This window comes from Phascolarctos cinereus, unplaced genomic scaffold (genome assembly GCF_003287225.1).
Source record: "Phascolarctos cinereus isolate Bilbo 61053 unplaced genomic scaffold, phaCin_HiC Scaffold_2;HRSCAF=192, whole genome shotgun sequence".
Taxonomy (NCBI): domain Eukaryota; kingdom Metazoa; phylum Chordata; class Mammalia; order Diprotodontia; family Phascolarctidae; genus Phascolarctos; species Phascolarctos cinereus.
Genome location: NW_027555625.1, coordinates 301668605 through 301683085, shown reverse-complemented (window position 1 = coordinate 301683085; position 14481 = coordinate 301668605). Strand labels below are relative to the sequence as shown.

At 38.7% G+C, this 14481-nt stretch overlaps 2 protein-coding genes across 6 annotated transcripts in view; both read left to right on the top strand.

The window, feature by feature from the left end:
* The window catches only part of RABGAP1 (RAB GTPase activating protein 1), a 219971-nt gene that overhangs the window by 126171 nt on the left and 79319 nt on the right, over positions 1-14481 (top strand). The window lies entirely within an intron of this gene.
* On the top strand, positions 9114-13992 carry GPR21 (G protein-coupled receptor 21). Its single transcript, XM_020967641.2, has 2 exons — positions 9114-9708; positions 10167-13992. Exon 2 carries the CDS (start codon positions 10558-10560, stop codon positions 11605-11607), a length of 1050 nt encoding a protein of 349 aa, XP_020823300.1. The 5' UTR covers positions 9114-9708; positions 10167-10557; the 3' UTR covers positions 11608-13992.

Here is a 14481-nt window from a genome sequence, read left to right as displayed (position 1 = left end):
ATTATTTCTGTTGTTTGTTCTTTGACCCACCTAATCTTTAGTATTAGATTATTTAGTTTCCAAATAATTTTTAATCTCTTTCTATTACCTTATATTGAGTGTAATTTTTATTGCATTATGATGTGAAAAGGTACATTTAGTATTTCTGCTTTTCTGCATTTCCTTGTGGAATTTTTGGGTGAGTTTTTGTGTAGGTGTCATATACCACTGAGAAAAAGATACATTCTTTTCCATCCCCCTTCAGTTTTCTCCAGAGGTCTGTCATATCTAACTTTCCTAAAATTCTATTCATCTTCTTAACCTCTTTCTTGTTTATTTTGTGGTTAGGTTTATCTAGTTCTGAGAGGGGAAAGTTGAGGTCTCCCACTGGTATAGTTTTGCTATCTGTTTCCTTCTGTAACTCACTTAACTTCAACTACAAGTATTTAGATGCTATACCACTTGGAACATATATGTTTAGTGTCTATGGTACCTTTTAGCAAGATATAGTTTCCTTTCTTATCTCTTTTAATTAGATCTATTTTTTCTTTTGTCTGAGGTCATGATTGCTACCCCCTGCTTTCTTTATTTCAGCTGAAGCATAACAGATTTTTTTCCATCCCCTCACCTTTACTTTGTGTGTATGTCTCTCTGCTTCAAGTGTGTTTCTTGTAGACAACATATTATAGGACCTGGTTTTTAATCCACTCTGCTGTCTGCTTCTGCGTTATGGGAGAGTTCATCCCATTCACATTCAGTTATAATTACTAACTGTGTATTTCCCTCCATCCTGTTTTTCCTCCTGTTTATCCTCTCTTTCCTTTCAACCCTTCCCTCCTCACCAGTGTTTTGCATCTGACTACCACCTCCCCCAATCTGCCTTCCCTTCTGTCAGTACCCCCAGCTGCCTATCTTTATTCAGCCCCCTCCCTTCCTACTTCCCTGTAAGGTGATAAATTTCTATACCTGAGTGATTGTGTATGTTATTCCCTCTTTGAGCCAGTCCCAATGACAATAAGGTTCAAGCAGTGTCCACCATCCACTCTCCCATCTTCATCTCGACTGTAATAGGTCTTTTGCGCTTCTTCATGTGAGATAATTTACCCCATTTTACCTCTCCCTTTCTTCTGCTCCCAGTATAATTTTTTTCACCCCTTAATTTTTTTTTTATCATCCTCTCAAAGTCGCCTTATACCTTTACCCTCTGTCTGTGTATATTCCTTCTAACTTCACTACTAGTCATACAGTTTTTAAGAATTACATGTGTCATCTTCCCATGCTCAGTTTCACTGGATACATAATTCTTGGTTGTAGTCCCAGCTCCTTTGCCTTCTGGAATATAACATTCCATGCCTTCTAGTCCATTGATGTTGAAGCTGCTAAATCCTGTGTAATTGATTGTGGCTCCCTGATATTTGAGTTGTTTCTTTCTGGCTGCTTGCAGTGATTTCTCCTTGACCTGAGAGTTCTGAAATTTGGCTATAATGTCCATGAGGGTTTCCATTTTGGGATCTCTTTCTGGAGGTGGTCAGTGGATTCTTTTAATATCTGTTTTACTGTCTGATTCTAGGCTGTCAAGGCATTTTCCTTTCTTGAAGTATGATGTCTCATTCCTTTTTTTTTTTTTTAATTTTTATCATGGCCCTCAAGTAGTCCAATAGTCCTTCAGTTATCTCTCTTGGATCTATTTTCCAGGTCAGGTGTTTTCCCAATGAGATATTTCACAATTTCTTCTGTTTTTTTCATGCTTTTGATTTTGTTTGATTCTTGATGTCTCATAGAGTCACTAGCTTCCACTTGTCCAGTTCTAATTTTTAAGGAGTTATTTTCTTCATTTAGTATTTTTACTTCCTTTTCCATTTGGCCAACTCTATTTTTTAGGGACTTGTTTTCTTCATTAAATTTTTGTACGTATTTTTCAATTTTTTTGTGCTTCCTTTATCAAGTTGTTGACTTTTTTCATGATTCTCTTGTATCACTCTCATTTCTTTTCCCAGTTTTTCTTCTATTTCTCTTGTTTGATTTTTAAACTCCTTTTTGAGCTCTTCTAAGAGTTCTTTTGGGGCTTGAGGCCAATTCATATTTTTCTTTGAGGTTTTGCACGTGGGTGTCTTAATATTATTGTACTTTTCTGAGTTTGTATCTTGATCTTCCCTGTCACAATAATAACTTTCTGTGGTCAGGGTCTTTTTTGTTTGTCTGTTTTTTGCTCTTCTTTTCCAGCCTATTTTGTTTACTGTTAAAGTTGAATTCTGCTCCTGGGGCGGAAGGGATACCGTCCTAAGCTTCTTGTGATGGTGGCTGTAGGCCTTGGATATTTGTCTGGTGCTGTGCCAGTGCTGCCCTGAGGCCCACAGGGGTCTGGCAGTTTGGTTGGTACTGCTTGGGGAGGAGGTGGGGGATGGCTGATGCTGTGCAGTGCCATTGGTGTCTGGCAGCTCATTTGGTGCTGTGTTGATGCCTGTGGTAAGGCCTGGTGCTAGTGTCTTATTGTTCACCTTGTGCTGAACGGAGGCACGTGGGGGACCCTTGTGCTGTTCCAGGGTTCACCTGGTGCTGGGATGGGGTGGGAGGTGGCTGGTGCTGCACAGTGCTGGAGGGTGTCTGGCTTAATGGCTCACTTTTTGTTGCACTTAGGCCTGCAGGGGTGAGAGGAGGAATAGGAGTGATTCTGCACCAAAGCTGCATGGGAACAGGCCTGGCCACTTGCCCAGCACTGCAACAACTCCATCGCTGACCTGCACTGGGGCTTAGGCCCTGCTGCTGGCTTGATGGGATGCTGCCTGCCCTGAGCTGTGCTCCCCTTTTACCCAAATGAGACAGACCTTTCTTACCAACCTTCCAAGTTGTCTTGGGCTAGAAATTTGTTTCACCCCATCATTTTGTTGGTTCTGCCGTTCCAGAATTCATTTTGGGGAGCTGTTTTATAGTTGGTTGAATATGGGAGAATTTGGACAATTTCCTGCTTACTCCACCGTCTTGGCTCCTGGAATACTAGTGGGTTTTAATAAAGGTTTTTTAAGGATAGGGGAGACATGGGCATGTTTGTAGGACAGTAAAGAAATCGGTAGAGATTTGAAAATAAGGTAAAACTAGAGATGATAAGGATGGGGAAATATACTGGAGAAAATGGAAAGGTTGTAGGATCAAAGGTGTGTGTAGAGGCATTTGCTTTGGCAAGGACAAGGGCAACTTCTTCATGCAAGGGAAGAATGAAGGAGGATATAGTAGGGGGAATATGTCTGAATGATGTAATATGAGTAGAAAGGGAGAACTGGAAACCTACAGAGAATGAGGGGAGAGAGAGAGAGAGAGAGAGAGAGAGAGAGAGAGAGAGAGAGAGAGAGAGAGAGAGTGTGTGTGTGCGTGTGTGTGATATTTTAAGTAAGGTCTTTAGCTGAGGTGGTGGGAAGAGCAGTTGATAGGAGAGGTATGAAGAGCAATGAGGTTTGAAATAGCCACTGTAGAGAAGGATAGTGAATTCACTAGGGAGGAGTATAATACAGTACAATAATATGGTACAGTAGAATTCATTGTTCTTTGAATGTTAGGTATAATTTGCTTATAAATCCTTATGGCCCTAGAGTATTCTTCTCCATAAGTTCAATTGTAGCATGTTCAGTTTTTTTCTGAGATTGAGGTTTTTTCTATCTCATATCTTTTTCAAAATCTAGATATTTTATAGTTTTATAAATATCCATTTCTTTTAAACTGTTTTATTGGTATATAGTTGGGCAAAATAGTGTCTAATAGTTTCCTGCATTCTTTTATTTTTGACACTGGTAATTTTATTTTTTTAAATCCAGTTAGCTAATGGTTTACTTATTCTATTGACTTTTTTAAAAAACAGCTCTTAGCTTTATTAATTTTTCAGTTTTGTTCCTCTTTTGTTAGATTTTCAGGATTTTTATTTTAGTATTAATTGAGGGGGTTAAATTTGTTGGTTCCCTAACTCTTTTAAGTTGCATGCCCAATTTGTTGATAAAATTGTTTAGCTATATAAATATTCTCCTAAGGACTACTCTGGCTGCAGCCCAAAAATTTTGATATGTTGTTTTATTATTGTCATTATCTTTAATGAAATTATCATTCATTCTGTGATTTATTTTTTTGACCCACCAGTTCTTTAAAATTTAGTCTCCAGTTAATTTTTTTTTTAAGGCAGTTGACATTAATTGAGTTGCCCAGGGTCACACAGCTCGTAAGTGTCAAGTGTTTTGTCTGAGGCTAGATTTGAACTCAGGTCCTCCTGACCTCAGGGCCAGTGCTTTATCCACTGTGCCCACCTAGCTGCCCCCCAGTTAATTTTTAAAAAGTTCTTCAACAACCCTTTAGGGAGTGTAATTTTTATTGCATTGTGATCAGCTTGGAACATTCCTGCTTTTCTACATTTGCCATCTCCATTTCCTCACTGATTCCCCAGCTCCACCACAGAAAGTCTTCTGAGGTCATGAGTGATCTTACCTAGAGAAGCTGTTAGTACTTTCTTAGTCCTCATCCTCCTTGAAGTCTCTGCAGCTTTTGATATTGTTGGACACTGCTTTTTCCTGGACGCTTTTTCCATCTTTGACTGCATTGCCTTTCCTGGTTCTCTTGTGTCTCCTGTCTTCTCAGTCTTAACCATCTCCTGCCCCTCAGAAACTCTGTCCTAGGCCATGTTCTCTTCTCTCGCTGTATTTCTTCGTGACCTTGATCGCTTCCATAGGTTCAGATATCATCTCTACAGGAGTGACTCCCAACTATACATATATTTGTATATATTCGTATGTATGTATTTTTGAGTATCAATTACACATATTTTGGAATATAGCTATATGTGGAATATGTCATATGTGGCAATATGTGTTTGTGTATATATACATACTCTGTCTATACATATATGTATATATTCCATTGCATCTTTCTTCCTTCACCTCAAGTCCCATATCATCATCTGCCCTTAGGCATCTCAAACCAAAAAAAAAAATCTAAAACAAAAGTCATCATCTTCCCCACCCTACCCCCACCCCCCAACTTGCCCTTCCTCATAGCTCCATTATTTCTATTAAGTGTACCACTGTGCTCCCAGTCAACCAGGTTTATAACCCTGGAGTCATCCTCAACTCTTCTCTCACCTGTGTCCCAGTTAATTACCAAGTGTTGTCAGGTCTTCTTTCATCCTTCCCCTTCTCCCTGCCCATGGGATTCCCACGGTAGCTGAGCTTTCACCTCCACACTTCTGCTTCCACGCTTTCCCTTCTTCCATCTTTCCTCCACAAGGCTGCCAAAGTACACTTCCTAACATTTTAATCTGGCAGTATCATTTCCCTGCTCTTAAAAGCTGTCAGTGGCTTGCCACTGTTTATAAGGATAAATTATAAATAGTAGCATTTAAGACTTTCTACTATCTGTACTTTTCTACTCTTATTTCATTCCATTCTCCTTCACAACCTCTATGTCACAGCCAAACTAGACTGTTTTCCTTTACTGAACCTAGCTCTTCATCTCCTACTTCCATGTATTTGTACAAACTCCTTTCTATACTGTTGGCTCTCAGAATCATTGTCTTCCTAGAAGGTTCTGTTCAGGTCTCACCTTCTCTGTGAAACCTTCCCTGAGTCCTTGATTTGTTATTGTTCAACCCTTTCCTCGGTTTTCTTCACATTGTATTTCTTCATGTATGTTTTCTCCAAGTAAAATGTAGGCATCTTGAGGGCAAGTACTCAAGTACTATTTCATTTTCACCTTTTGCATTTTCTTATACACAATAGGTACCTTGTAAATGTTAAATTGAAGTAAAAATACACCAAAGCCCACTCTCAAGCAATGTCTTAGAACAGTGAACATCTAGAAAAGCCCAGTAACTAACAGAGCAGTTGCTGGACATGCCGTTTGACTCCAGTCCAACTATCAAACCAAAAGGCAATGTTGTATATAGCTACAGATGCTAATCAGAGGGTAAGAGCCTCTCTATGTAAGCGAAAAATTAAGAATATAAGTGCTCAAAAAGAAGTCAACTAACCTAGAATCTGGATGTGAGAGTGTCCATGACAACAAAGAGAGAGTAAAGTAAAAAAGAACTACCAGGAACCTGTTTCAGAGAGATGGTCATGAACGCTTATACAAGGATGGTGAAGGTGGCAGTGGAGAAGAAGGAAAAATGTGAGCTGGATTGTGAAGGTAGAATCAATATGACTAACTGATTAGGCATAAGATGTGTGAGAAAAGAAAAGAAAGGGATATTCTCAAAGTTTTGAACCTGAGACTGGCTGAATAGTATTACCGATGACAGAAATAATGTCTGAAGGAGCAGCAGGTTTGAGGGAAACAGTAAAAAACTTTATTTGGAACACTTTAAATTTGAGCTGTTTATATTCACTTGCATTATTTTTGCCTATTTTATAAGGTAATGTCACTTGTACTTTGACATTCACCTTAATGGTATCTTCCAGATGAATTTGTATTCTAAAAAGATTGGATTGTTTTAGACTTGACTTCCTAACAATGAAATTAAGGATTTGCTGGCAGAAGTAGTTTCTGGGTTTTTTATCATCTCATTGTGGCAGCTATTGTATGTCAGTTAAACTTTTTCAGGTAATGGTAATGAGGCCTATGTATTTGCCTCTTTTTTTTTTTCATTTTCCATCCACAGGAGCTAATGTGAATAGGTCTGCGTAAATGATTTGCAGTTGTTTATGTGTCTTCTCATCTTTGTTCTTCTAATTTAAAGTTGATATTTATCTTTGTTTTAACTAGTCAGTGGTCTGATTGAACACAGACACCTGATTCTAATATGACAATATTATAATATAATATCTAATATGACAATATGATGATAATATTAGCAACAGTCAAGTTCTAGGCAGTTTCATTTTTTTGTTGTGTTATTCAGTGTTACCCACATCCATTGCCTTCTGACTCTCTTCTGCTGGGAAATATACATTGTGTGAGATACACCATGGTACAATGGAAAAGCTATTGAATTTGGGGCCAGAGGACTTGCACTGAAACCCCAACTCTGCCACTTTTTGTCTTTGTGTGACCTTGGGAAAATTATTTACTATTCATAGGCCTCATTTTCCCAAATTGTAAAATTTCAGGGTTGAACTAGATGATCTCTGAGTTCCCTTTCATTTTCAAATCTGTGATTCTCTAATAAAATCTGTAGACACATTTTGTGGAACAGATATATAGATCTTTACTGACTTTACCACACCCAGAGATCATAATCATAATTATGAGCAGTATGACCACTGTACATTTCATTGAATTCTGTGATTCTGTAACCACATTGGACTGTTTTCATGAACATACTTAAGTATTCTTGTTCACATTACTTCTACACCTGGAATAGATTCTTCTCTCCCTATAGCACACATACCTAATCTGTACCTGTTATCCTATTCATCTGCCAATACCTACCTCTAGTGCTACTTTTTCCTGGCTTCCTTTCCCCATCAGAAGTGATCAATTCCTCATCAGAGTTCTCTGATGTATGCTTATGGTGTTTCTGTTTGTGTATGTGTCTAGGCTCCCCTGCTATGTTGTGAGTTCCTTGAAGGGTATGATCTATGTAGCATAATAACAGCATCCACCTCCTGTGAGGATCAAATGAGATGATATTTGTAAGGCATTTAGCGTAGTGCCTGGCATATAAGAGGCACTGTATAAGTGTTGGCTATTATTATTAGTTATTAATATTTGTATATTGATGACTCACATTTCTATAGTTTTTTAAAATTTGTTTCATGCTTTTCTTACAACCTTGTAAAATATGTAGTATAAATATTATCATCTCTATTTTATACATAAGGAAACTGAGGTTTTAAGAATTTAAGCTGATTTGTCCATTTTTATAGTCTAGTAAGCCAAAACACATATCTAGGTCTTTCTGATGTCAAGCTGAGCTATTTCCACACATCTATGGCAGGCTACATACTCAGCAGCGCTCAACACAGGTCCTACTTTACACAGGGTAGATCCTTAATAAATTTTTGAATTTGAAATGCTTGTTGAATTTTGTTGTTACTGTTAATTAATTCACCTAAAAAGTCACCTTATTATAAATAGTAGGATACTGAGCAAAGTAGGCTTTGAGGAAATAGTCTGACTTCTGCTGCATTTTAGGAATACTGTGTTAATCACAGTCAGGTGAAGGGAGCTTCTTCATGGGGATATGGTAGAAAGGATTCATGTATTATACAGGAAATTAGACTAGTCACCTCCAACTCTAGCCCTGAGAATTGATAGCTCCCTCTTAGTTCTGGTGTGTGGTATAGGCATCAGCTTATTGTGATGTGATCTACTTGAGTGAATTTGGGGGCTTCTTTACAATTGAACAAACATAATTTCCTAGATGGGTTTACCATAAAGCAAATGGTAGCCTTTCACATTTCAGAAACAAGTGCTCACACAGGATGAATAAAAAGAAATGTGGGAAACAAAAGAAAAATGAGGATTGACATATGTCACATGTATAGCATCAGCCAAGCCTGCAGACCTACCTCTTGGCCTGTTCAAAAACTGCTACTTATGTGCTCCTTTTCTGACGATGATGTACAAACCCTAATTTAATTGGATAAAAATTCAGAAAAGTTTAAGCTACCAAAAATTGGCATTTCTGAGCAACCCCACTGGTAAGTGAGCTGAAAATTTCTACCATTAGCAGTTTCATTTTGTTAATCTTGTTTCAAACCAAAAGTAAGTCAGTGAACAATAGCAGAATTGCCCAGTGAAACTTCCTCTAATTCTCCAACCAGGATGGGATGGATGGGGTGCACTCATTTCCCTGCTTTGCTGCTGTTTGTTGGAGTAAGACTCTTAGTAAGATGAAGGAAGCTTGAAAGCACTGATGTGTATAACAGTGCCATTTTCTTCAGTATATCTAAATTTGAATCTGAATACACAATGGTTCTTTATAAGTTTGCTCTCCTTCACAGCTTTCAGGAGTGGTAAAGTTTTTATTATGCTGCTGCCAAAAAAATGTTTGTGGTGATTTTTTTGCTGTTATTGTTTAATCCACAAGTTATTTTGGGCATCTCTCTTAACATTTATTAGTTAATACTCAGTAAAACATGAATGAGCAATATTGCATTGAATTTTTAGCCTCCAAGTTTCTTATGCTGCTTGAATTGTGGCCTTTGGGTTGCTATGCACTGTTAAATACTTTTCATTTTTGGAATATTGCTTTTTTTCCCTGGGAAAATTCAGTAAGTGAACAGGAATTTCCTCTCCTCAATACTGCTTCATTTGGCAGTGTTTTTTGGTCCAGCTCTGAAGACAATGTCATGATAAAGGACCTTCTCACAATGTCAGTATTGCTCTGCTTTGGTATATCTGGAGAAGGGGGAGAATTCCAGAGCTCTTTGTAGGAATCCTTTCCAAACAGGCTGAAACCATGGCTTCAAAAGCTGCTCTGTAGGCTGAAGAATCCCTCTTGTCAATTTCCTCACCCCCTTCCTGCCCCCCATTCAGTGTGGAAAGCAAGGAGCATCTCTCTGCTGGTGCATTAAAATGAGCTGAAGGATGCCAGGGTATATGCGCGTGCGTTTTCCCCTCCTTCCCCTTCCCCCTCCTTTTCCCAACACCCCCTCCCTTCCTTCTCCCTGTTTCCCTTCCCCCTCAGTATTCCCCTTCTCAGTGTCTCAGTTCTGCAGTAAACGAGACTGAAGCACATTCCGGCTTTGCAAAGCTTGCTGTTTGGGGATATATTATGGCTTTTGTTTGGATCGAAACATACAGAAATTTCAGGTAATGCTTTGAAAACTAAGCTTAGGCAAGTGAATTCTGTCAGGATGTTTTTGAGCAGGAAAAATGTTTCTCTTAGAACTAAAGAAGAAACTGACTAAACTATGTTTAATTTCATTCCTATAAATAACAGTGTAAAATGGTTTTTCATAACCTCAAGTATAATAATTAACTTGATCAGGTCCTATTCCCTCTCCCTCCCCCAAAAAACGATCAGACGAAAGCAAATGGAGGTAGATCTATTTGTACTGTACTGCATTTGGATTTTTCCTGTTGTGTGTCAGTCTTTAATGGGCTTTGCTGCTGTCTTTTCTGCAGCATTAGAGGTTGATTTTTTGGGGTAGTACTAAGGGTTTAAAGAAGTGAAGTCCCAGGCAGTTGTGTTTGATGAGGGGGTAACTGTGTTTATACCAGCATATTAGACTTGAAACGTAAAATGCTCTCTCCTTTTCTTCTATCAGCTACTCAGAGGAGACACATTGCAACTCCTGCTGAAGTCCCTAACCTTCTTCCCTTCTCTTCTGCCCCTTCCCCCTACCCTCACTTGGCTTGAAGAGAGTGTCCCTGAGGTTGGCCTCATCCCTGGTGCTATGTACAAAGTGAAGTTGCCACTATGGCCATTCCCAGGACTGGCTGCAAAGCTGCTGTAGGCTCTGGATGCCACCAGGAAGGTACAGAGCAGTCATATTTAAGGGGGAATTACACTGCAAGAAACATACAAGGAGGGCAGCACCTGGAGTAAGTGGATCGAGACTCCTCTGGTGTCATTCCCCACTCAGCCCATGACAATGACAGCAGCTGTTCCTCTGGGAGGCTGAAGCATGAAGTGAAGACGCTATTGCAGCCCTCAAGATGAACTCCACCTTGGAGAGTAATCAGACCAGCCGTCCTTTTTGCCTTCTTGCAATTAACTATTTGGAGACTATCAATTTTTGCCTCTTGGAAGTAATGATCATTATTTTTTTAACTGTGCTGATCATTTCTGGCAACATCATTGTGATTTTTGTTTTTCATTGTGCACCTTTACTAAACCACCACACTACCAGCTATTTTATCCAGACTATGGCATATGCTGACCTCTTGGTGGGAGTGAGCTGCCTGGTCCCTTCCTTATCATTACTCCATTATCCCCTTCCATTGGAGGAATCCTTGACCTGCCAAATCTTTGGCTATGTGGTGTCAGTGCTAAAGAGTGTCTCTATGACTTCTCTGGCCTGTATCAGTATTGACAGGTACATAGCAATCACCAAACCCTTGACCTATAATACATTAGTCACACCCTGGAGACTCCGAATTTGTATCTTGGTGATTTGGCTCTATTCTACCCTGGTTTTCCTACCTTCTTTCTTCTACTGGGGTAAACCTGGATATCATGGAGATGTATATCAGTGGTGTGCTGAATCCTGGTCCACTGACCCTTATTTCACTTTCTTCATTGTGATGATGCTTTATGCCCCTGCAGCTTTCATTGTGTGCTTTACCTACTTCAACATTTTCCGCATCTGCCAGCAGCATACCAAAGAAATTAGTGAAAGGCGAGCACGTTTCAGTAGCCAGAGTGGAGAAGCTGGGGAGGTACAGTCCTCTCCAGATAAGCGCTATGCCATGGTCCTGTTCCGCATCACCAGTGTCTTCTATATTCTCTGGCTGCCGTACATCATTTACTTCTTGCTAGAGAGTTCTGCTGGTTTCAGCAATCGCACCGCATCCTTCTTGACGACCTGGCTTGCCATCAGTAACAGCTTCTGCAACTGTGTCATTTACAGTCTCTCCAATAGCGTTTTTCAGAAGGGGCTGAAGAGACTCTCAGGGGCTGTATGTACCTCCTGTATAAAGCCAACAACAGCCAAGGACCCTTGTCCTTCTAAGAGCAAAGGACCCCCTAATGGATGCCATGTCTGAAATAGCTCTCAGCATGTCTGTGTTGCTGGGTGTTTTTCTTTCCAGGTATTTCTTAGTCGATTAGAAAATTTGGAACAAAAATCACATCAACTTAACTTCTGTGTTTAAAACAAGATTTTTTTGATTAGTGTTTTTGGGCCATAAGAATTAAAACAATGAACATAAATTGTTGGATACGATTTTTGAAACGTCAAGGAAATTATTCTGGTTTTGAAATAAATCATGCCATGTCAAGTACTTCTCTGCAGTTGGCATGACTGCATCGGGTTACAGGGTAGCTTCATCATCGAGGAAGAGTCTTCATTTTGTACAGCTTTACTGTGTTCTTTCCAGATATTTATGTAATATGTGTAAATGGTTTCTGTGGACAAAGAATGTCCAACTGTGGAAGTGAATTCTAGGAATCCTTATGTTTGCCAAAGTATAACTTCACTGCACATTTCAACACTGTCAATTGGGCCAAGGTAGGGAGAGTGGCAGATTTTTATGTCTCTCTTCCCTGGAATGAGAGCTCTCCACAGACTGAATAATGTGAACTCTTGAATATTAACTTTATAAATTTGCAATGAGCCGTGCAATAATCATACAATCAAGTCATGAGGTTGATAAGAAGCTGAGCTAGCCTCAGCAGTGTGCCCTGCTTCACAGCTCTCTAAAGAAACATTATGCAGGGATGTGATTTAATTTACAGGATTTGACGTGTCTGTGTATGTGTGTGTGTGTGTGTGTGTGTGTGTGTGTGTGTGTGTGTGTGTGTGCGCTCTGTGAATGTTTGAATTCAACCAAATATATCTATTACAATAAAATGTATTTTAGTAAGCTAAAAAACAGTTATCTTTAATGACATAATTGTGGCTGCAGTTTTGATCATGTTGTTAAGTAACAAATGTGTTGTTAAAATCTTATGAGAAATGATGTTTGTCTTGCTCATTTTATCCAAAGACTTTTGAGACCTTATCTATTGTAACATCAGGGAAAAGAACAGAGACTGAGGGAAAGAAAATACTGTATCTTAGGCTATAGAGTTAAAAAGAACTGAAAGCATCTATTTAAGGCTTATTTTTGGTCGTGATTAAACAGAACCAATGAAGACAACAGCAGCTAATTCCTTTTTGGAAATGTTTCTGTTGCTAGTTAAACAGTAATATAAATGTTCATTTTGGGAAAATGGTGTTAAGGAATTCTTATTTGAAAAAAAAAGGAGAGTTACAACTAAGCAAGGGCTGATTTATTGCTTCTCTGCTTACTTGAGGGGGGGGGGGTGGTCCTTATTCCCTAAAAAACTGTCCTTTTAGCCAGAGTATATAACTATAGGTTTGAAATTTGATTCTGTAGAGCTACTGTTCTAGAGAATTGATGTCTGATGGTTTGTTTTTTAAACATATCTTGTTTTGTAAACCAGATATTTAATGGATTCATGGTTTCATCATAAAGGGTACTTCCTTTCTTTACGCAACCCTTTTACTTTGAGTTACCATGCTTGAAAACATTTGTCTTCTTGTGACCAGGCTTCTGTTGATGCCCTTTTTGCATTTAGCTAAGCTGGTTTCTTAGACAACAGACATAGAGTCTGTCAGCAGCCTCATTCTTAGTAGGCCTCCTAGAGCTTTTGCTCTGCTGATATACTCTTTGAAAACTCAGGGCACCTCCACACTACATTTCAGCATCAGAAAAGGATTTTATTAGAGGAATCAGAAGGTACATTCTCACTGGAGAGTAAGCATTCCCTAAGAGCTAAGTGCTTTGTCATATTCACTTTATTTTTTTAGAGGGAGTCTTCAGAGAGGGTGTCTAATAGCTGCCATTTGGCTAGACATAGTATGAATAATAATGAAAGCAACTCACATTTCTGTAAAGCTTTACTATTAAAATACTTTCCTCAAAACCATCCTGTGAGAGATCAGTAATGTGAATATTATTCCAATTTTACAGATGAGAAAACTGAGGCTCAGAGATGCAAAGTGGCCTGCCCAGAGCCACTTAATTTCAAAAAAGCAGTTATGTATCAGATCCATGACTCAAATTTAGACTCTATCTCATGATTCTTCCAGTGTCATAGTTGCCTCTACCTGTATTGATGTTGTTCAATGTGATGAAAAAAAGGGGAGGAGGGATAGAGTCCGGTATTCATCTGAATTATTTCACGGCTCTAAGAAAGGACGGTGGGACATTGATAAAATATGTAGACAGGTTTTTTGTGTATTTTTTTAAATTTTTCTACCAGCATCCTTAGAGCCTCTGGAAAAATAGCTCATTTGTGGTTTATAAGATTTTTATGTTGTCTTAACATATATGGCATGTTTCAATTTATAGTCTGTACTATGCTGTTATGCAGAATTAATTCTCACACGATTGAGTATTTATTAAAACCCAGACTTCAACTTCTTTGTTCTCCGTAGTAGCTTGCTTGCTGTTTATTCTTGATCTGATTTTGAGCTTCTTTGCTATTCAAAGCTTGTCCTGAAATTATATTGTATTGAAAATAGCCATATGAAATCAGCTCTGAGTAGAACCCACCACTACCATTTTCTTCCTTCTAAAACGGTGTTATTATATTGTACCACTCTCACTCCTGGTTATTAAGAGGCGAAGATCCTGGAGGATGAACAGCCACTATCCTGTGTCCATGTGTCAGGCAGAAATGAAGTTTATTTAGATCTATGTGTAATATGTTTGTGAAATTTGCATTAGTAAATATTGGAATCTTGAGATAGCCAATTTTTTGTAAATAGATTTCAGAACAGGTGATAGGTTTCCTTTCTGCTTATGATACTTCTCAAGGCCTGTAATTTTTTTCTACCAGAAATGTTTCTCATGCAAGAAATGAATGCTGTTTAACTGAACAAGCATTTATGTAGCCCCTACTATGTAAAG

Coding starts and splice junctions, on each gene's coding strand:
- GPR21 (XM_020967641.2), top strand. CDS start 10,558: ATGAACTCCACCTTGGAGAGTAATCAGACCAGCCGTCCTTTTTGCCTT.